We start from the raw sequence: 23,897 nt of genomic DNA on the forward strand, positions 1-23,897 counted from the left end.
AACCACCTGACCCGCACCCAACCCGCCTCCATTAAAAAAATCACGGCCTTTGTGTCTGTCTTCACGGAAGAAGACGCAAAAAACTTTACGGAAATAGTAGAGAACCAAGGCTCCAGTGAGAATGAGGAACTGAAAGAAATTAGTATTAGTAAAAAAAATAGTACTGGAGAAATTAATGGGACTGAAAGCCGATAAATCTCCTGGACCTGATGGCCTGCATTTTAGGGTTTTGAAAGAGGTGGCTGTAGAGATAGTGGATGCATTGGTTGTCATTTTCCAAAATTCCATAGATTCTAGAACAGTTACTGCGGATTGGAAGGTGGCAAATGTTACCCCACTATTTAAGAAAAGAGGGAGAGAGAAAATGGGGAACTACAGACCAGTTAGCCTGATATCAGTAGTAGGGAAAATGCTAGTCTCTATTATTAAGGACGTGGTAACAGGGCACTTAGAAAATATTAATAGGATTGGGCAGAGTCAACGCGGATTTACGAAAGGGAAATCGTGTTTGACAAATCTGTTGGAATTTTTTGAGGTTGTAACTAGCAGAATAGATAAGGGGGAACCAGCGGATGTGGTGTATTTGGATTATCAGAAGGCATTCAATAAGGTGCCACACAAGAGGTTATTAAACAAAATTAGGGCTCATGGGATTGGGGGTAATATACTAGCATGGATTGAGGATTGGTTAACGGACAGAAAATAGAAAGTAGGAATAAACAGGTCATTTTCGGGTTGGCAGGCTGTAACTAGTGGGGTACCGCAAGGATCAGTGCTTGGACCTCAGCTATTCACAATCTACATCAACGATTTGGATGAGGGGACCAAATGTAATATATCCAAGTTTGCTGATGATACAAAGCTGGGTGGGAATGTAAGTTGTGAGGAGGATGCAAGGAGGCTTCAATGGGATATAGACAGGCTAAGTGAGTGGGCAAGAACATGGCAAATGGAATATAATGTGGAGAAATGTGAAGTTATCTAGGAAAAATAGAAAACCAGAGTATTTTTTAAATGGTGAGAGATTGGGAAATGTTGGTGTTCAGAGGGACCTGGGTGTCCTTGTACACGAATCACTAAGTTAACATGCAGGTACAGCAAGCAATTAGGAAAGCAAATGGTATGTTGGCCTTTATTACAAGAGGATTTGAGCACAAGAGTAAAGACGTCTTACTGCAATTATATAGGGCCCTGGTGAGACCACACCTTTAGTATTGTGTACAGTTTTGGTCTCCTTACCTAAGGAAGGATATACTTGCAATAGAGGGAACGCAACAAAGGTTCACCAGACTGGTTCCTGGGATGGGGGGATTGTCCTATGAGGAGAGATTGAGTAGACTGGGCCTATATTCTCTAAAGTTTAGAAGAATGAGAGGTGATCTCATTGAAACATACACACTTCTTACAGGGCTTGACAGGGTAAATCCAGGGAAGAGGTTTCCCTTGGCTGGGGAGTCTAGAACCTGGGGTCACAGTCTCAGAATAAGGAGTCGGCCATTTATGACTGAGATGAGGAGAAATTTCTTCACTCAGAGGGTAGTGAATCTTTGAAATTCTCTACCCTAGAGGGCTGCAGAAGCTCAGTTGTTGAGTATATTCAAGACAGAGATCAATAGATTTTTGAATATTAAGGGAATCAAGGAATATGGGGATAGTGCAGGAAAGTGGAGATGTGGTAGAAGATCAGCCATGAATGTTGGAGCAGGCTCAAAGGGCCGAATGGCCTACACCGGCTCCTATTTCTTATGTTCTTATGGTTGGTATGAGAAACAGAAACATCGGCTCTGCTGTCATAAATGTACTCTTCTAAAGTAATTGTTAAGGTACATTGTTGGACACGTATCATAGTGATGAAAAATCCTTTTAAGTATCTCTAGTGGTCAGAAATCTTATAATATATTGTTACAGTGCTATACATTGATAATTTGCCAATGAAAGATTTTAAACAGGTCAATGCAACCGGAATGTAATCTTGTTATGCTGCTGTCACACATTAAATACATAACACAAAGAAGTCTGACTACAGCAATTACTCTGCATTTAACTATAGGTGGCTTTTATAGAAGGTGGTCAAAATCTAATGTATAAATTTATTCTGTAGTTAAGTAATCACAACTGATAAGCAAAAGAAGATTGACTGTATCGACAATAATAGTACAGCTTTGTGACTGCATGAAAAGCTGGCTTTTACCTTTATATGACAGCTGATGACTTAGCACAAACTGGCAGCTTCTGGTGCTAGATCTGCAGCTCTTAATGTAATTTTGCACACTGCTCCATACCTCAGGGGTAGTCACATTTGATGAGAGTATAAACATGTTCAAGATAGATACACTGACTTCAGCCTCACTGTAAATAACATGTTAGATTGTTAGTGTTATCACCCAGTTCAGTTAGAATTCCACAAGGTATTAATGTGATTACCAAATCACATTAATAGATCTCAATAATTTGGTACAGAATATTTTGTTTTACTTTACCTTAAATCTGCAACCACAGATGTGTAGTAACCATTCAGAAAAAACAGAGATGCATTAAGCTGTGGAGAAAAAAACATAATGTATGTAGTACTTAAAAGCAATACTTGTTTTACTAAACTTCTTAAACCCACATAGTTTCTCAAACCAAATCCAAAGAGACCATCTCGTCTCCAAATTAAATTTTCTTTGGCTCCAAGATCCAAACAGAGAATACATGAATTGACCCCAATTCAGGAAATGATTAACCTTGGACCCAAGTTTCATATTGATTTGATGCTAAACCACCTCTCCAAGCTCACTGTAATCCCTCTAGAGCAGCTCTTCCACTAAAGCAGGGTGGAGCGCTGTGACTGACAGTGCAAACAGGAAACCATGTATAAGACTGAAATATCAATTAAATTCTCAGCTCCAGTCACTGTTTATGGAGATGGAGTGAAGTAGATTGCAAGCCAAAACATACTATCTAGGCTCACAAATAAAGAATGAACATTTGGGTGAGATACTAGGGGAATGCCAGTACCGGTGGAATTATACGAATCATCAGGTACAGCGAAGAAAGACAAGAACATTGGACAAAAAATACAAAACATTCTTAGTCATGCACGATGGCTTAATATGATGAAACAAAACTACTGCTTTATTCTGACCTATTTTGAAGTTTGCCGACTTCAACAACCATTGGAAAAATGTTATTTCAAAATGAAGTTAAAAATACAAGAGACCATAGTCAAATTCCAGAGTTTCTTGCCTGTCAAATGCTTTAACCTCATATGTGTTAGCTACATAAACTCAACGTTGGGAGAGGAAAGAGAGGTCATTGATCGCACCATTAAATTCTTATAGTCTGAAGTTCCTAGCCATTCAATACTTCTACATTTTGGTATATGGTTTAAAAATTATATAAATTCAGTGGAACACTGATTTTTTATTTCCTATCCTAGAACAGCTGCAGAATCAATTGTCATATGAAGGAGGAAGTCTAACTACATTTTTGCTTACCACAAAGTAATGTATACTTCACCCGAGTTGGGACTTTTACTAGCGTGTTTAAGCTACACTGTAATTTAATAAAATTTTAGTACTTTGGATAATCTGACTTATAGTGAACTATTGAACTGTACTATTTCGTTTTGAAAGCAATCATGCAGGAGATCAAGCCAAAATGTTACCATTGTTACAAAGCACACTAATGAATTCATTCAGATATTTAAATCTTAAAGAAAATTGCATGTCTGGATCCTCCCCCTAATTCTTTTATGCATCGTTTATATAAAATTTGCAATGCCTGAGACAGGCTCCGACACCTCAGCCAACTTGGCTGCCTCACACCTTTGGTACTTGGCAACATCTTCACCCTCAACATTTTCCTTAGATTGGAAGGTCTGTAAAGAACCGAGAAAAAGAAAAAATACCAAACTCAAGTGGGAAAGTTACAATGCAAAGAATCTTCCAGGAGAAGGCTGAGAGAAAAGAAAACATGAGGAAGGTGTAAAGACTTGAGAGAGAGAGAGTGCCAACTGCCACTTAGTTGCCAAGCTACTGGCAACAAATACACAACATAGACCCCAATACCGTCGCATAATGTGATAATTACTGCACTGAGACAGGCAGTGTTATGCTAAATAAAGCAAACAATGATCATCACAAAGATAAGTGGGGAAAAATATCACCATATTTATGAGTTTTTTGGAGGTTTAGTGGTCGCACGAATCAATGCTTCATATTTTTCAAAATTATAAAGAAAGAAAGATGATATTAAACTTAAAATGCTTGACAACAGGAAATTATGGAAAAGTGCATAACTATGCTAGATTAGCAATAAATCTGGGTTATGAAAACAGATTTAAGAGTTTCAGAATGTGTAAATTTGAGATCCCAGACTGTCAGGTGGCAGTGTCAAGAGTCTTTTTGCACAGCAAGGATTAGAAAATCAGAGGGCTAATTGACAATGTTACTCAAACAATAGGCATAGAACAGAAAAAAATATTAATTTGTTTAAATTCTACACTGTAGAGATTGTTAATTGTTGATGTAGTTACTGTTTCTAAAGCCAAACTTACCATTTTTAAAATATCTCCTTCGAGCTCCTGCATTCCTGAAATTTGGGATTTGTTGTCTATGTAGAAAACACCTGCAAAGGTCCTTGCTGTGGGGCAATAAAAATAGAAGCTTGAATTTAAACAACTATCTGTGCAAAACTGCAAGGCAGAACAATCATTCAGATGCAACTTTACTTTTCATTCAACACTTCAGTGCAGCTCTGAGGGAGTTCTGCATTGTCAGAAGTGCTTTCTGTCAGTTGTTAATCGAGGACCATTAGCCTGTTCAGACACCAAAAAGAATCGATGTCACTATTCAAAGAAGAGCAGGGGAGTTTTCCTGGCGTCCTGGCTAACATTTATCCCTCAACATCACCACCAGAAACAGATTAACTGGTCATTCATCCCATTTCCTGTTTGTAGAACCAAGTTGGCTGCTGCACTCGCCGACGGAACAACAGTGACTACATTTCAGAAGTAATTCATTAGCTGTGAAGTACTTTGGGTCCTCCTGAGGATGTGAAAGCCCATATATAAATGCAAATTCTTTCTTTCTTCCTTTACTTTATCATTTATTTTTCTCCTCTTCCTACTCCCTGCCGGCAGATAAATTGACCAGGTCATGTGCTCCTCTGCCAGTGGCTTTCTGAAGCTGGCCATCAGGTGGCACATGAGAACCAATCATGTCAGCTGACCCTCCTGCTTAGCACCAGCTAATGAAGCCCAATGCTTATCAAGATCCCAGTGTTGATTCAAAACCACATGCAACCAATCGGTGGCACGATGCATAAATACAACAGCAGGCTGTGCTCCTGGCCCAAGCTGAATACAGCGTTAAAGTATGTTATTCACGAGTATGCATAACCAGACAGATAGAACACTGAAAATGCAGCAACTATTTACATTTCTAAGGCACTCGCCACATAGAGAAAATGTTTCAGAATGCTTTACAATGATCAGGAACGAAAAAGGGGAAGAATAGAAGTTAGGATGGCAGTATCCCATGTAAAATGCTGGAATCGATTATCAGGAGAAAATCTGTACAATAAGAACCTAATAAACAGCAGTCAACACGACTTTAGAAAGGAAAGATCCTGTCTGCCCAACCTCAATTTCTTTGAAGAAATGTCAGCCCAAGTCAATGCACAAGGCATTTGATAAAGTTCCACGTGGAAGGTTACTAATTAATCTCAAAGCTATGGGGAATTCAGGAAAAAACCTGGGAACAGAAACAATTGGTTGAAGGGTAAAAAGCAATGGGTACTAGTTAGAGGAATAATATTGGAGTGGGGGAAAGTAATGAGTGGATCATTGTTGGTGCCGCTTACAGGGGTAGATTTTTCCCCAGTGGGGACTTTGGGTGGCTAGCAGGTGCAGTGTGCCCAACGGCCACCTATAGTCCTGGCAGGATGCCCATATCATTCGGCCGGCACCCCGGGACAGCCTACCGGCTCTAGGCTGCTGCAATATTGGATGGCCTGGCTGGAGGTAGGTCCAAACTCAGGAGGGGGAGCTGGAGCAATTGTGGCCCAGGTTGGTTTTGTGGAGCTTGGAGGAGCACTCCTACTCTTCCCCCCAGCCCCACAGAAATAGAGTAAAACTTAACCTGTGGCTGGACTGCTCAGTATTGTCTTAAAATGACAAACGAGATCCAATGTAAGTCATAGGATCCTAATTTATAAATTATAAAGGGCCTACTACCTGACTTAGGCGGGCACTCCATCCACCCAGCGGTAGGCCCAGGGGAAGATTGTAGTGGCTAGAACAATGACAGGAACAGGGCGGTAAGTCATTCCCCATAATTTTTGCAGTGTTAACAACAAAAACAACATGCATTTAAATCAGGGAGAGCAGTGATGAGGTGGAGGATTTGGGCAGGAGTTCCAAAGTACAGGGTCATAATAGGCCCCGATTTTAACTCGAGGTGGCTTCCCTGCTCATGCATATGTAAAAAAGGACCCTGTTGGTTCCGGGCGCGTGTCCTTGCTGCCTGCTCAGGACAGCAGGTTAAAATTGCAGATGTTCCAATCGTGGCAGCTTCCGGACAGGTAAGAGCCAGGGCGATTTTAACTGCCCACCCGCCAGTTTTCTGCTGAGAGAGTAGGGTTAAAATCACCCCCTAGTGGCTGAAAGAAAAACTGTTTATGGAAGGGCAGATGGAACATTAGCCCAGAAATTCGGGTCCCAACGCGTGAGTACGGACGGAGTACTGACGCGTGGACCCGATGGAAGTGCCGGAATCTTGCATGCACTACGCATGCGTGGGAAACCGGCATTTCCGATCCTCTGAACCAAGGGGTTCAGAGGTCAAACGCGTGCATGCAGGAGTCTGCGCGTGCGCGTTGAACTTCCCTTTTTTCCCCAGGTTTGCCCGTGCGTGAAGGCCTCCACTTTTTACACTTGAAAAAAGCAGACGTAAGGACTTAATTTTAAAAGGTAAGTGGTCCAATAATTAGAATTAGAATTTTTTTTCCACAGGTTTATTATTTTTAAAGACGTTACAGTAAGGTAAGTGTATTTTTAGCCCCGATTTTTTATAAAATTATTTTTTTCAAAAATTTAATTTATTGTTTAAAACAGTTATTTAACGTTATTTATAGTTCATTTACATAGTGTGATGTTTCTTTAAATTTTATTTCAAGTTTAAGTACTGTTTTGGGCGCCTGGAGTTTGAGTTTGACAGTTCTTACTGTCAAACTCATGAATGAACTTTTGCATCCTCCAACTGGTTGCCCAGTGCTCACGTGATCCCAGCCGACGCATCGCACTAAGTACGCCGCTGGGTCACGCAAGCACAGCGCGCCGGGAGCTGAACTGGGCCACAGACAGGAAATCCACGCAGGCCCAGGCTTCAACTGTTGGCGCGCTAGGTAAGTGTAGGTCGGGGGCTTGCATCCGCGGGAAGCCTCCGACACCAATTTCTGGGCCATTGAATGACAAACAATCTGATGTTAGAGAAGGTGGATACAGGAATGTAGAGCTGGAAGAGAGTGCTGAAGAAGCTTGGTATAAAATTTGGATGGATTTGGAAATGAAGGCGAGTAATTGTAATAAGCCCAGTGGGACACAGAAAGCCCCAAGTGAAAATTGGCATGGATGTGAAGATAGGAGTGGAGAAAGAGGACGTATGTTGCAATGGTCTGGATACATTGTAGTTTGTGGGGGGTGGAAATGGGGCAATTATCAAGGGGAGCATTGTCAGGCCAAGCCACAGGTAAGTATCTTCTTAAGAAGTTTCAAGACCTTTTGCATGACAGTTGTTTTAATTTAAATTCTACTAAATTAAAATAGCTTATCTACTAAAGCAAAACAAATGCCAGAAGCCAAGGTTAGATACAGCTCCAGAGCGACAAATCATTTTCTTACCCAAAGTGCATCTGGTTCCCTTCTCAAGGTAATACCCTGGGTAACACTGGCAGGTGAAAGAGCCCAACTTATTAACACATTGGGCCCGAGATGGACATGGATTTGAAAGGCATTCATCTACATCTGCTTAAAGAAAAGAACTAATTACTAAGTAAAAAACTAAAACTGGTTTGGAAGTTTAAAGGTTACAGTTCATTGCATAGTCACTGATAACACAATAATACAAAACAAACTAAAATAAGATGATAATATTTGTGATTTACAAGAAGATGTTCTTAATTTTTTCACCCATGAAGATATGTAGTAGATTCCTTTTTTCTCCACTCCCCTCTGGCACCCTTGACTGTGACCAAGGCCGCGAATTTAATAGCGTTGAGGGGCGGGTTTGGAGGCGGATCAGCTGTCGAAATTGCAAAGATTGACAGCGGGTAGGAGACCCGCTGTCAACCCGCCTCCACGCGAGTCTCCCAGGTGTCGGGTCTGTCAACAGAGAACTGACCCGACACCAAGCGGCGGGGGTTAAAATTCAGCTACTTAAACGTATTTTGAGGCTTACTTCTAATTTTACCTTCTCCCCCACGGGTTACCCGATGTTCGAGGAACACGCCAGCTCAACCTGCCGTGTTTTGAGTCTGCTCTGATATTTGTAAAAAGCTGACAGCTGCAGAAGTGGTGTCAAGGATGCCATATTGCAGATGGTGAGTTTCAGAGCACAGAAAATGTTGGTTACTGCATTTTTAATACATATAGAGATTTCTTTAATAACAACAGAAAACGCTGGAAAAACTCAGCAGGCCAGGGCAGCATCCGTGGAGAGAGAAACAGAGTTAACGTTTCAGGTCGAAGACCCTTCATCAGAACTGGAAAAAAAGCAGGAAGAGGGATAGATTTTAAAGCAAGTGGGGGCTGGGAAAAGGGGGAGGGGATGAAAGAACAAAAGGGAAGGTCAGAGATAAGATAGAAAGCAGGAGATTAATAGACATTGAGAGACATTAAGAGATATTCAAGGAACGAAGGATGGCTCTAGATGAAGTGTGAATGGCCCTGGCCGAATGAAGGACAGCTGCCATGTGGGAGGGAAGAACAAAGCCCAGACGAAAGTGTATATATATATATGATAGGGGCCAAGGTTATGATCTGAAATTGTTGAACTCTAAGTTGAGTCCAGAGGCCTGTAGAGTGCCTAATCGAAAGATGAGGTGCTGTTCCTCGAGCTTACGCTGAGCTTCCGTGGAACAGTGCAAGAGGCCGAGGACCGTGAGGTCTGAGTGGGAGTGGAGCGGTGAATTAAAGTGACAGGCCACTGGGAGCTCGGGGTCCCCCTTATGGACTGAACGGAGGTGTTCCGCAAAGCGGTCACCCAATCTGCATTTGGTCTACCCAATGTAGAGGAGACCACATTGTGAGCAGCGAATACAGTATACTAAATTGCAGGAAGTACAAGTAAATCGCTGTTTCACCTGGAAGGGGTGTTTGGGGCCCTGGACAGTGGGAAGGGGGGAGGTATAAGGGCATGTGTTGCATCTCCTGCGCTTGCACGGGAAGGTGCCAGGCGAAGGGGAAGGGATGCTGGGGGTGGTAGCGGAGTGGACTAGGGTGTCTCGGAGGGAGCGGTCCCTACGGAATGCTGAAAGCGGAGGTGAGGGGAAGATGCGTTTGGTGGTGGGATCACGCTGGAGGTGGCGGAAATGGCGGAGGATGATCCATTGAATGTGGAGGCTGGTGGAGTGAAAGGTGAGGACAAGGGGATCTCTATCGTGGTTCCGGGAGGGAGGGGCAGGGGTAAGGGCAAAAGTGCGGGAGATAGAACGGACATGGTCGAGGGACGTGTCAACCACAGTAGAGGGGAATCCTCGGTTGAGGAAAAAGGAAGACATGTCGGAAGCACTGGTATGGAAGGTGGCATCGTCAGAGCAGATGCGGCAGAGACGGAGAAACTGGGAGAATGGAATAGAGTCCTTGCAGGACGCGGGGTGGGAGGAAGTGTAGTCCAGGTAGCTGTGGGAGTCAGTGGGCTTGTAGTGAATGTTGGTCAATAACCTATCCCCAGAGATGGAGACGGAGAAGTCGAGGAAGCGAAGGGAAGAGTCGGAGATGGACCATGTGAAGGTGAGGGAAGGGTGGAAATTGGAAGCAAAGTGAATGACATTTTCTAGTTCAGGGTGAGAGCAGGAGACGGCACCGATACAGTCAATGTACCGGAAAGAGAGGTGAGGGAGGGGACCCGAGTAGGACTGGAACAAAGAGTGTTCCACATATCCCACGAAAAGGCAGGCATAGCTAGGACCCATGCGGGTACCCATACATAGGAACACCTTTGATTTGGAGGAAATAAGTGGAGTCAAAGGAGAAGTTGTTCAAAGTGAGAACAAGTTCAGCCAGGTGGATGGGGACTGGTTGGGCCTCTGTTCAAGGAAGAAGCGGAGTGCCCTCAGGCCATCCTGGTGGGGGATGGAGGTGTAGAGGGATTGTACGTCCATAGTGAAAAGGAGGCGGTTGGGGCCGGGAAACTGGAAACTGTTAAAGTGGCGGAGGGCGTCGGAAGAGTCGCGGATGTAGGTGGGAAGAGACTGGACAAGGGGAGAAAAAATAGAGTTGAAATAGGAAGAGATAAGTTCCATGGAGATTTCTTTAGCTTACAAGTTTTTAGATCCAACTGTATGTCCAGTGCCACCTCATTGGGAGAACCTCTCTCACCATTGACAGATCATTTCTGTCATCTCACCTGCAGCTGCCATCTATTCTAGCAACATCGGAGCCAATGAAACAATCAGACCTTGGTCCGCCAAATCCTTCCACGATCAGCCCCAACACCAACATCACCAACCTTCTCCGCCATCACCTGGTGCTGCATTGGACACAGGGCGTCAGCCTCTGACAAAATTGCTGGCCGGGAGGCCAGTGATGGCATCACCATGGCCAGATTTTCTTCACTTGGTGCTGTAAACCCTGGCTGCCGCATGATGCGTCAGGTTGACACCATCCCACACCAGCACCGTGAAGCATCCCTTTAATGTCCAAGCCATTCCATGCGCGCACACCACTATAGCGGGGGGGGGGGGGCGGTAGAGGGGAGTTCAGACTGAACAATCACTCAAACTCAGTAAGACACTTCTCAAGGTTTGCTCAGATCTGTCCAATAAGGGGCTCTTTTTTGAAAAAGAGATTTCACTGTATGACAACACATTACCAGAAACTTCACATGACATTGGCTAAACCTCTCAAGTACCTACCCTTGTGTGTTAGCTGGTATGCTTGCAGTAGGATGGGGGGTCTAGAACGAGGGGTCACAGTCTCAAGATACGGGATAGGACATTTAGGACTGAGATGAGGAGAAATTTCTTCACTCAGAGGGTGGTGAACCTGTGGAATTCTCTACCACAGAAGGCTGTGGAGGCCAAGTCACTGAATATATTTAAGAAGGAGATAGATAGATTTCTAGACATAAAAGGCATCAAGGGGTATGGGGAGAGAGCGGGAATATGGTATTGAGATAGAGGATCAGCCATGATCATATTGAATGGCAGAGCAGGCTCGAAGGGCCGAATGGCCTACTCCTGCTCCTATTTTTCTATGTTTCTATATTTCTATGAGGGTGAGTGTGAGGGGTGGCTAGTGAGATGGGGAAGTGATAAAGTAGATAAAGAGGGTTGAGTGGAGGTGCAAGGTAAGTTCGTGTCCTGGGGCGGTCTCTTCCGCCCTTAGAAGGGAAGAGAACCTCCCTGCATGCTGTGACTCCCCCCATAAGCATATGGAGGGAGTCATTGGAGAGCCTGGGTGAAAGCGTTCACCTTTGTGCAGTGATCGTCAGTGTTTGCAGCACCTCAATGCTGTCAAACACTGACAGAACAACTGTCAAACTCCATGTGGATGTGGGCCCTTTAAGGAAACTGGCTGATGATGCGTCATCAAATGATGTCATCAGACCCGTTTCCTGTTAATTGGCCGGTTAGCCCGGGTGGGCTTAACAAGGCCAACCAAGGTAAAATCACATCTGCAGGGCAGATGCAGCTAGGAGCAGGGCCGGAACCCGGAAACCAGCTGTCTCGCCCCCATCCCGCCTCCTCAATTAAATTTGCAGCCCCAAGTTGGGCCAGGTGACCTGCCACACCACCTGTCAGTGCTACACCAAACCAATCATTGAGTAATAGAGTTAATTGCTCTCTGAAATGGGTTGGGGGCTGTGGGGAAGAGGGGTACTTTGAACAAAAGGATTCTATAAAATGACCTTATTTTTAAAAAAAAATATTCATTGTGCAATAACACAAATTTTACTTTCTCAAACACCTTTAATTTGGAATGTTTTGCAAAACAATGATTGGCTAAAAAGAGCATACTGGTAACATAAATGACCTACTGTCTTGTTGGAATATTGTTGAGCTAGCAATGTAATGTATCGCCTCAAGAAGTCTTGGCAATAGATCATAACAGAATAGGTTACCTTTGCTGCAGTTCACTCCTTGCCAGCTGGGTGGGCATACACACTTTTTGCTATTATTATGATGATTGACACAAGTGCCTCCATTAAGACAAGGATTTGAGATGCAGACACTCTCTGTTTAAAAAGAAATACACAATTTATTAACAGCCAATTGATTGACCAGTGCTCCTTTTGTTCTGTGTCTTACGTTCTAATATATTTGCAACATTGGGAAACATTCGAGCCAAAATTGGCCATCCACTAAAGGCTATAGTAAGTGATCAAACAGATTCAGTGATTGAATAGGGAATTTTGAGCTGAAAAAATGCAAGGCAGTAGCGCTCAATTATTACCCTATTGTTTACTCAGCTCTCTCTCGCTGAGTGCTAGTCCAGCATAGTGTATGAGTATTCATATACAATGATTGTAGTAATAATAATACACATATATATATAAAGAAACCAGCAGGTTTCAAATAAAATACACACTTCTAGACATCGTATATATTAACATTTCCCTAACGAAATAAACCCTATAGGAAGTGATTGGCAACATAAACAGATTATATAAAAATGGATAGCAACAGTAGCAATATTGTGCATAAAAAAGTTTCTCAAACAGTTTCAGGATATTGTTTATATTGGACCATGAAAGGTGATAAAATAAAGTGAATCATGGTACAGTTCCAAGGATTGTTTTAACTGTTGCCCTCTGATGTTCCTCTCTAGAAACATAAGTTCCAGTTCAACCCAGATGCTGCGAATAAAGGTCACATCTCAACAGTGGTTGGAAATAGTCTTCAACAAAAGGAGTTTGAGTCTGCTCCAAAAAAGGTAGGAATTCATTGCATGAAAATGCCCTTATTCAGCAATGACACAAAGTGAAATATAAAACAGCATCAATAGCTAAGAGTTAACAATTGGGTGCTCCTGTTGGCCACATTCATATATATTGAGAATAACTGGGCACTCAGAAGCTTCTTCTGATGCACTTTCTGGTGACCATTTGCAAACCACATTTGCCTCACACTGGTTACACCATAGGATGGTCTGGTTTGAGTTAGTTGGTTGCTGCAGCTGTTATGTGGTTTTGCAGCCTTCTCACTTTCTGATTACCTTGCAAAAGTTAATTTCCCAAGCGAGAGACACTAGCATGTAGGGCAGTGCACTATCACATCCTAACCAGTACTGCATCTGTCCAGTCATCCATAGGGATATTACATATCTTGGTTTTTTTCCAAGATGTCTGTGTACCACATCTGCCTAGGACAGGAATACGAATTATTTTTCAGCTCAGCATGAAAAAACCTGGTTCATAAAACTTCCGTCCAGCATCTCAATGACGGGCTTTGCTTTGATGCTGATTGTATTGGCTTATGGCAGGACTTTCATATTGATGCTCCTGTCTTGCCATTTGCTGCGGTTTTAACTACAGGTGATGCCTGTGAAATCTATTGAGGTCTTTCACAAGATTTATGATAGAAGATTGCAAAAAACACTCCTAATTAAAATTAGAAATAAAATCTGAATCCATTCAGGCTTCACTCTATCAAGCACAGAACATGAACAAGCCACTAATAAAACATTAATGTTCAAGTCTTCTTCTTCTTAGGCAGTCCCTCGGAACCGAGGATGACTTGCTTCCACACTAAAAATGAATTCTCAGGTGACTGATGAGTCCAATGCAGGACCTACAGTCTCTGTCACTGTTGGGGTTGTCCATGAGGGTCCTGACGTTCCAGGTCCCGAACTTCATTTTAAAGGGTGGAAGACGCCTGTGCATGAATTCTTTTAACGTGGGTTGGCTGTTGCACACCAGCTAACACACGGGCTTGACAGAGCAAGGTCTTGGTCCAATGGCAAGGGGATCCAAGACGATTGGAGACCAGGCTCTGCTACAATCGGCCTAGCACACACACACACAAACATACTGCTACTGTCCTCCTCCCTCCCTCCCGCAGGTCCTCTCTGCCTGGGTTTCATAGGCTATAACCCTGTAGTAACAAAGGCATTAAAAGATGCATCAAATGTTAAACTCAACCAGATGCTTCCTGTGGAGTCCAAAATAGTATTGTCTCTTTCCCACCCCACCGCCCCCCCAACCCACCCAATCACCCAAAAATGGGCAACCCTCAGCATCTTAATAGCTCCAGTTTCATCTGATGGTGTGTGTAACTCCATTGTTTATTATGATTTAACTTGAATTATACCCGTGTAAGAAATTGAGCATCTAACAAACTGGAGAGTACCAAGGTTATGTGATGCACACTGTGAATAAGATGATCAATGAGCTGTAGTTTGACTTTCTCAGAGGAAGATCAAGGAAATGTTACCAGTGATTGGGACTGGCCCTCTGGCTGATATACTGCAAGCAATTATAATTACTAAACTAGATTTCAAGAGATCTAAAAATTAGTTTTTTTCCAGCAATACCTGTTTTTATTAGTTATTGATTTTTAAGCTTATTGCTTAAGCTCTTTTTTCATCACCAATCCTTTAAAACCTACTTTTTAAATAGGTAGCATAGTTAACCTGATAAGCATGATTAGTTTTCCAAGACAAATTATGCATGGGTCAGAATATCTATTGACTAGTTAAAAAGTAAAATGGTCACTTTCTAATACTATCAAATTCTGATTAAACAGGAACTTGTGTATGGTGCAACAAATGTTGATTAGTGATTTAAGGGTTAAATGAATATAGACATTGATATTATTTTTATCTCCAAATTATGATCCTTTAGGAAAGAGACTTGCCTAAAAATCCATGGGCCTTTGATCCCGACATAAATGCTGGGATCCTCCGTGCTAGAGGTGCACAGGAAGGCCCAGGAGTTTTGAGGCTATTACCCAACTTAGTGGTAAAAATACATGCTCATTCTTTTAAATTATAGTAAAGCTTGACCATTTGGAGCTTTGCAATAATACAACTCTGCTATAATATTTTAATTGGTGACTTTGATTTATGTATTTGAGCATTTTCAGCCGAGATGATTTGCGTTGCGGATCAGAATTATTCTGAAGTAGTTTGGAAGGTACAGCATATTCCAATAATGTATACACAACAGGATAAAAGTATATTCCCCCAATTCAACCAAATGAAAGTATTACCACCTCGACCTCACTGAATTTTATTTTTAAATACTTCAATTCAGAATTTATTTTGCATCCTACAGATGGTTGTTCCTGTAAACAACGCAAATTTTGAATTCTGCTAAAGAGTAACTGTATTCATGAACTGTTTATCAAACCCATCGTTAGGGAAGGAGAGGAGCCACGGGTTGCTTGTGTCGTGATGTCATCACTTTGACATGATTTATGTCACTACGTATCAGTTTACTAAACACTTTGCAAAAAAAAAAGACTCGGCCCCCTCATAAACACTTTATAAAACAAAGTAAGGTGCAGACTAAAAATGTTAGTACGTGACAAATCACTGCAATGCCTGCCTGACAATGTTGAGTGTTAAGTAATGGAAGCACAAATAACTGGGGAGGAGTATACACTTGGATCAGGATTACAAAGTAAATGCTGTGTCTGGATCAGAATTGAATATAAAGGGGTGAATGGGAAGTGATTTGGCAGATTGGAATTCTATGCTTGGATCAGGGATACAATTTTCTGGAGTCGATTGTATTGTGCTTGGCGACGTATCAGTAACATTGCAGCTACATTGTGAATATCAATATCATCCAAGGAGCTAACACTCTCCAGACTATGAAGAAAATAAAAGACCTCATATGCATTGGAGGAAAAAATTTAAACCCTACAGTATTACAGCAGCAGTAAAAAATGCAGATATAAGTGTGGGTTAGAGACACATTTAACCTGCAAAAATCAAATAATCACCTTACATTTTAACCTGCAGTACCTTTTCACAGCAAAATACTATGACCTCATTCACTCACTGGTGTGGAACTTTTCAAGATGATATATGTCATACAGAGAATAAAACCAACGTGGCTTGAAGTATTGCAGAAGCAGCCGTTGATCAACTATATTTCACTGGAGTTTTTGGATATGTAGTCATACTTATTTAACTTCAATAGTTTTATAAGAAGCATAATTTTCTGTTTTGGAGTTATCTAAAAAATCATATTTAACACAATCCTTCAGATGTCCACATTGTAAACATTTAGACTCGAGAAGATAAAAACATAATGGAATCCTGTATCTGAAGATACCTTTCATTCTTGGATAACTGCAAGAAAAGTGCCCCCAGATTGATTCATACTAGACTTATGTCCAAGAGCAATCCTTATCCCAAAATACCAATGTTAATGCACAAGATAAAAAATCACGGGATTGGGGGCAATATACTGGCATGGGTGGAAGATTGGCTATCTAACAGAAAACAGAGAGTTGGGATAAATGGTTCATTCTCGGGTTGGCAATCAGTAACTAGTGGTGTTCTGCAGGGGTCAGTGCTGGGACCCCAACTCTTTACAATCTATATTAACGATTTGGAGGAAGGGACCGAGTGCAACGTATCCAAGTTTGCCGACGATACAAAGATGGGAGGGAAAGCAGTGAGTGAGGAGGACATAAAAAACCTGCAAAAGGACATAGACAGGCTAAGTGAGTGGGCAAAAATTTGGCAGATGGAATATAATGTTGTAAAGTGTGAGGTTATGCACTTTGGCAGAAAAAATCAAAGAGCAAGTTATTATCTAAATGGAGAGAAACTGCAAAGTGCTACAGTACAAAGGGATCTGGGGGTCCTGGTGCATGAAACACAGACGGTTAGTATGCAGGTACAGCAGGTGATCAGGAAGGCCAATGGAATCTTGGCTTTTATTGCAAGGGGGATGGAGTATAAAAGCAGGGAAGTCTTGCTGCAGTTATACAGGGTACTGGTGAGGCCACACCTGGAATACTGCGTACAGTTTTGGTTTCCATATTTAAGAAAAGATATACTTGCTCTCGAGGCAGTTCAGAAGGTTCACTCGGTTGATTCCGGAGATGAGGGGGTTGACTTATGAGGAAAGGTTGAATAGGTTGGGCCTCTACTCATTGGAATTCAGAAGAATGAGAGGCGATCTTATCAAAACATATAAGGTTGTGAGGGGGCTTGATTGGGTGGATGCGGTGAGGATGTTTCCACTGATGGGTGAGACTAGAACTAGGGGGCATAATCTTAGACTAAGGGACTGCCCTTTCAAAACTGAGATGAGGAGAAACTTCTTCACTCAGAGGGTAGTAAATCTATGGAATTTGCTACCTCAGAGAGCTGTGGAAGCTGCGACATTAAATAAATTTAAAACGGAGATAGACAGTTTCCTAGCTGATAAGGGAATAAGGGGTTACAGGGAGAGGGCAGGGAAGTGGACGTGAGTCTAAGTTCGGATCAGCCATGATCCTATTGAATGGCGGAGCAGGCCCGAGGGACCGTATGGCCTACTCCTGCTCCTACTTCTTATGTTCTTATGTTAAATCTGACTGGGATTAGATAGTTAGGTTCAACAGTGACATTTTAGATAAACCAGTGAAAACTGAGCCAAAAGGACTGAGCTTGGGGCCAATAAAAATCTTGGTATTGTTTCACCTCAGTAAATTCAGATCTGAATGTCAATGACTTTTCTCAGGTTTTACAATGCTACTACTACTGAGTTTTAATCACAGTAAAAGAAGGATTATTTCTTGTTTTCTGCTAAAAGTATGCAAAAAAAAAATATTCCCACATTAGTCAAGGCAACTCAGAAATAACTTAAAAGGCTGGGGTTTTTTTTAAAGAAAAACTTTCCTTCTGCATGGAAATATTTTTAGGTAAATTTCTCTATATATTTTTGAACTCTTTCTTCATTATCTGACTGGCTTGAGACTACTGCAGCCAAGAAAGTAGATGCACAGCCTGCTCCCACGCCACTGCTATTGGCCCCTGTAGACAGTCGCTAGGAGATACTCGGGACCACCCAAGCCATCTTTCCCTTTTTGATTTCCCTGACCTGCTGGGTGACACTGCAGGATCTTCAATATGACTCAGATTACGAAATGAGCAGAGCGGCACCCGATTCTGCATTAGATTCCACTCATATACGGCAAACCTGAACATGTTATTATGTACTGTGAGTGATCTTTTGCCACTCAACTCTCTGGAGAAGTTGTATGTGTGACTTAAATTTGAAAGAAATATAACAGAAAGATGATTATTTGTAATTTTCAGAGCATCAAATAGTCTGTGGATTTGATTTTTATTCTTTGTAATCGTATTCCATTTTTCCCCTCGTTCCCTCTGTTTTCCAGCTTCTGTGCTATTTTCCTTCATCTGGAATGGCAGGTCCCTGTGAGACTTCTCTCAGGAGTGTCATCAATGCTGTTCATTGCTGATTGACAGAACAAATCACTCCATCCTCCTCCTCCATCATCCTTCTTCTATGATCCACCTCCGTGCCCTAGCCTGGTTCCACTCCTAACTACTCAAATGAAGCCAGCAGATTTCGTATAGTGGCTTCTCTTGCCGCCCCTGCGCAATCACCTCCATTGTACCACAAAGTTCCATCTTTGACCCCCTTCTTTTCCTCATCTGCATGCTACTCCTTAGTGACATCATTTGTAAGCATGGGGTCAACTTTCACGTGCATGTTGATGAAATCCAAATCTATCTTTCTGCTGCCATCTATGACTATTTAATCACCTGTCTGACTGACTGCTTAGCTGAAAGCAGGTCCTGGAGGTGCAAGCATTTTCTTCAACTCAACACTGGCAAGACTGTAGCTACCTTGTGTGGCTACCGCCAAAAATTCCACACCTTAGCCCACAATTTCATTCCTCACTCTAGCTGCTTTCTCAAGCTGAGCCTGACCTTGTACAACCGCGTTGTCCCGTTTGACCCTAAGCACAGCTTTAAAGCCCCATACCCTAGCCACCATCAAGACCACCTATTTCAATATCTGCAAAATGACCTGTCTGCCCATATCTCATCCTCACTACCGCTGAAACTCTTCTGTCACCTCTAGACTTGTTTACTCCAACCTTTCCTTATTAGCTGCCCGAGCCTTGCCCTTCAGAAATAATGGGCAGGATTTTCATTCAGGAGTTGGGTTGGAGGCGGGACTACAACTTTCGGGGTTGTAGTCCCGCCTCCATCGAGATGCGGCCAATCAACGCGATTTTAACTTGGTTGACCTTGTTGAGCCCACCAAGCGGGCTCAGCAGGCCAATTAAGGGCCACCCGGCAACAGGTGACGTCACAGACTGAAATTTCACCTGTCAAGAGGTTTTGACAGATGAAATATCAGTGTTTCCACAGCTGTTTGAAGCTGTCAAACACTGACAGTCTTACTTCTAACCTGAGTCCTTCTCCACAGGCTCAGTTAGAAATCTCTCCTGCACAGTAAGCTGAAGGCTGTCACTTTTGACAGTTCGCAGCCATTCTGCTTTCTGTGCTGGTGAGATGAGGGACTCCCGGGACCTAAAGGAAGGAAGGCTGAAAAGGTAAGAAAAGGTCATTTAAACTTCTTTATTCACTTTAGACACACCAAACACACTTACCTTGCACTCATGTACCCATCACTCGCCTGAACACCGACATCTCGACCCCTCCAAGTCCTTCAACCCGACGGCCCGCCTCCTCTAACTTGGCGTGGTTTGGAGCCGTCGGGAATCCCACACTTCAACATTAAAAATAGGGATTAGGCTAAAAACTGCCTGTTAACTACCTGTTAACAGGCAGTTAATTGGCACTAATCCCTTCCGCCTCGGGTAGGCGGGTCCCAGTGCGGGGTGGGTACCCGCCTCCTTTGAAACTGGCATGGAGGCGGGTTTCATTGTGGGATGGGGTCGGGACCCCTGATTTCGGGATTTTAACCCCCCACACGCCTCCAATCCTGACTCCACGGCCCAATGAAAATCCTGCCCAAAAACTCCACCACCCACATCCTATCCAGTTCTAAGTCCCAGTCCACTTTTAACTTTGTCCTTGCCAACCATTTACACCATTTCCCTGAGGGTTCTGGCCGGTCTCTCAGTGGACTTTCAGTGGAAGACGAGTAGAGCTCCCATGGAATTTCCAAGAGACTTTTACCAATCTTTCTGCTCAAGATGTATCAGGATGAGTCTCTTTGCTACTGCAAGGAGTTCTGTTAGTAGCCCAGCAGAGATGTGGCAAACAGGCTAGTTAAATGAAGCCTCCGCACCTGGCTAAACCTTCCACCACTTGCCCCGCTCAGACCGCCGTGGTGGCGGTGTGGCTCTCATCGCCAAATCACACCTTGGTCTGTCCCCCTAGTCCTCTGGCAATTTCTCCTCCTTTGAGTATCTCACCTTATTCCACCCCTCTCACCTCTCATTTAAAATTCTTGTTCTCTACCGCCCACCCAAGTACCATAAAAATGTTATTACTGAGATATCTTCACTGCTTTCCTCTCTCAGCCTCTGAACCGAACGACTTCTCATCCTCGGTGATTTCAACCTCCATCTCAATTCATCCTGTTCTCTCTCCTCTGAGTTCACTACCCTCCTATCCTCACTTAATCTCTCCCTCCATGTAAACTCCCCAACCCATATTCATGGCCACCCCCTCAACCTTGCCATCTCTCGTGGCCTAACTACTCCTATTGTGTCAATTGCAGATCAGGCCATCTCTGACCATTTCCTCGTATCGCTCTCCACCTACATCCCCCTTCCACCCCACCCCACCCCACCCCCAACCCCTACTTCCTTCTGTGTCCGCCCCTGGAAAAAACTCTCTCCCCACTCTCTTACAACTGCACTTATGAAATCCCAACTGTCCAGCCTTTGGCCCTCCATTCACCATGACATTTCTGCAGCTACCGATCTGCTCAACCACACCCTCACCACCACCTTTGATGCCCTAGTCCCTACTAAAACAATTACCCTCTATCACCCTGGCCATTCTCCCTGGCACGGCTCTCATCTTCGCTCCCTTAAGTCCAAGGGATGCAGACTTGAACGGATATGGCGGACAAATGGTTCAGCCATTCACCGCCAGATCTGGCTGGATTGCATAAAGCATTATCGGGTCCTGCACTCGTCTGCCAAAATTGCTCATTCTGGAATTCAAAGATAAACCCCGGCTCCTATTCTCTACTGCTAACCTTCTTCTTAAACCCGTCTCCCCTGTCTCCTCCACCCTCACCTCCAATAACAAGTGTGAGGAGCTCATGGACTTCTTTGTCTCTAAGATGGAAACCATCCATTCAGTTGCCTCTGCCACTACCCTTCCTTCCCCTAGCTCACCGGGCCAAACTTCCTCTAAGGTTCCTCCCTGCCCTAGCCCTGAACTCACATCTTTCTCCAGTTTCTCTCCGATCTCCCCACATGACCTCTCTGCGCTCATCTTGTCCATGAGACCCACCTCCTGCTCCCTCGGCCCTGTTCCCACCAAACTGCTGACCACCCAACTTCCTTTTCTGGCTCCCATGTTAGCTGATATTGTTAATGGTTTTCTCTCCTCAGGTACTGTCCCCCTCTCCCTCAAATCTGCCGTCATCACCCCTCTCCTCAAAAAGCCAACCTATGATTCCGCCGTCCTTGCAAACTACCGCCCCATCTCCAACCTCCCTTTCCTCGCCAAAGTCCTTGAACGTGTTGTTGCCTCCCAAATCCGTACCCATCTTCCCGTAATTCCATGTTTGAATCCCTCCAATCAGATTTCCGCACTTGCCACAGTACTGAAACGGCTCTCATCAAAGTCACAAATGACATCCTTTGTGGCTGTGACAAAGGTAAACTATCCCTCCTCAACCTTCTTGACTTGTCTGCAGCCTTTGACACGGTTGACCACTCCATCCTTCTCCAATGCCTCTCCACCATCGTCCAGCTGGGTGGGACTGCATTCGCCTGGTTCCATTCTTATCTGTCTAATCATAGCCAGAGAATCAACTGCAACGGCTTCTACATGTACGCTGACGACACCCAGCTCTACCTCGCTACCTCGACCCCCTCCACGGTCTCTAAATTGTCAAACTGCTTGTCCGACATACAGTTCTGGATGAGCAAAAATTTTCTCCAATTAAATATTGAGAAGACCGAAGCCATTGTTTTCGGTTCCCGCCACAAACCCCGTTTCCTAGCCATTGACTCCATCCCTCTCCCTAACATCTGTCTGAGGCTGAACCGCACTGTTCGCAACCTTGGTGTCATATTTGACCCCGAAATTAGCTTCCGACCACATATCCGTAGCATAACAAAGACCACCTAAGATCATAAGAAATAGGAGCAGGAGTAGGCCATTCGGCCCCTCGAGCCTGCCCCGCCATTCAATAAGATCATGGCTGATCTGATCTTGGCCTCAACGCTACTTTCCCGCCCGCTCCCCATAACCCTCGACTCCCCTGTAGCTCAATATGTCTATCTCCGCCTTGAATATATTCAATGACTCTGCCCCCACAGCCTATTTCCACCTCCATAACATCGCCCGTCTCCGTCCTTGCCTCAGCTCATCTGTTGCTGAAACCCTCATTCATGCCATTGTTGCCTCTAGACTTGACTATTCCAACGCACTGCTGGCTGGCCTCCCACATTCTACCCTACGTAAACTTGAGGTCATCCAAAACTCGGTTGCCCGTGTCCTACCCGACATTTTACTAGGTTAAAGGCGCTAGGTTAAAGTCCTTGTATACAGGACTCATCAAACCTTTCAACTTTGCAGAATCACCTGGCTGTTGGTTTAGAGGATCCAACAGCCAGTCTGTGAAATCTACAATGAAGATGTCGGGACTCCGGATCCACAGCAGCTGAAGGCTGTAGGCAGAAACAAAGGTAAGTGAACATTTTATAACACTTACCACTCCACACTTGCACCCATCACTTACCTCTACATCTCACTTTCAGACCCCTCCGACCCCCCGCAGACTTCCTTCTCATCTCTTACACCCTGGCAGGGTTCTCCGAGGTTGGGAAGCCTGCACTTGGAAAGGTAAAATGGGACTACAGGAAACTTTCGTTTAACCAGAGGTTAAAAGTCCGGAAAACTCTATCTACTGGCAAAATTCAGAAGCCGTTTCCTATAAGTTTTTTTACTTCTCGTTGCTTTTTTTTCCCCCAGTCAGGCTCTGCAAGGTCTGTAGCTAAGCAACAGCTTCAGCTAGAGATGCTTGCAGCTGCAGCCGACTGTTTTGAAGCTGTTGCTAAGCAACAGGGTTTGTTGATTCACACGGAGCTGAAAAGCTCTGTATGTTTTAACATTAGTGCTGGTTTATACGGCAGTTTTGATGGGACTTCACCAACTCAGTCCCGTCAGTGCCAGATACCAGAAAGTTTCCTGTAATTCTATTTTCTGCCTGTTTAACTACCTGTTGACAGGCAGTTAATAGGATTTAATTCCTTTCCCGCCTCGAGGAGACGGGACGCGGGGCAGGACGGCTTCCCGCCTCCTGGCAAAAGTGCATGGAGGCGGGATGGGGGCGGGTTTGCCAGCCACCCCCACATTCTGCAACTTTACCGGCAGCCCCGCCTCCATACCCGCCTCCTCGGGGCTGAGAAAATCTAGCCCATTGTGTTTTATTAAACAGGAAACCTCAGGAATCCTGACCTTGCTAAACTACAGCAAACATTACACCAACATTTGGTCTTTATGAGCTTTCTGAAGAATCAGCTGGCTCCTTTTACAAATCAAGAACTAATTAGTAAAT

General features: G+C 43.8%; 1 protein-coding gene across 3 annotated transcripts in view; it reads right to left on the reverse strand.

Moving 5' to 3' along the window:
- heg1 (heart development protein with EGF-like domains 1) overlaps window positions 1-23,897 on the reverse strand; it is a 140,391-nt gene that overhangs the window by 36,938 nt on the left and 79,556 nt on the right. For 2 of the 3 annotated variants that reach the window (XM_085986501.1, XM_085986503.1), the window contains exons 3-7: window positions 12,327-12,440; window positions 7,886-8,008; window positions 4,541-4,626; window positions 2,481-2,539; window positions 2,192-2,349 (exon numbers count right to left, since the gene is read on the reverse strand). In XM_085986501.1, coding sequence (XP_085842627.1) covers window positions 2,192-2,349; window positions 2,481-2,539; window positions 4,541-4,626; window positions 7,886-8,008; window positions 12,327-12,440 — 540 coding nt within the window. The remainder of the gene's footprint in view (window positions 1-2,191; window positions 2,350-2,480; window positions 2,540-4,540; window positions 4,627-7,885; window positions 8,009-12,326; window positions 12,441-23,897) is intronic. The other variant, XM_085986502.1, reaches the window with a different exon arrangement.

This window comes from Somniosus microcephalus, chromosome 4, assembly GCF_052327205.1.
Source record: "Somniosus microcephalus isolate GS21.2 chromosome 4, FLI_Smic_1.0, whole genome shotgun sequence".
NCBI classification, from domain to species: domain Eukaryota; kingdom Metazoa; phylum Chordata; class Chondrichthyes; order Squaliformes; family Somniosidae; genus Somniosus; species Somniosus microcephalus.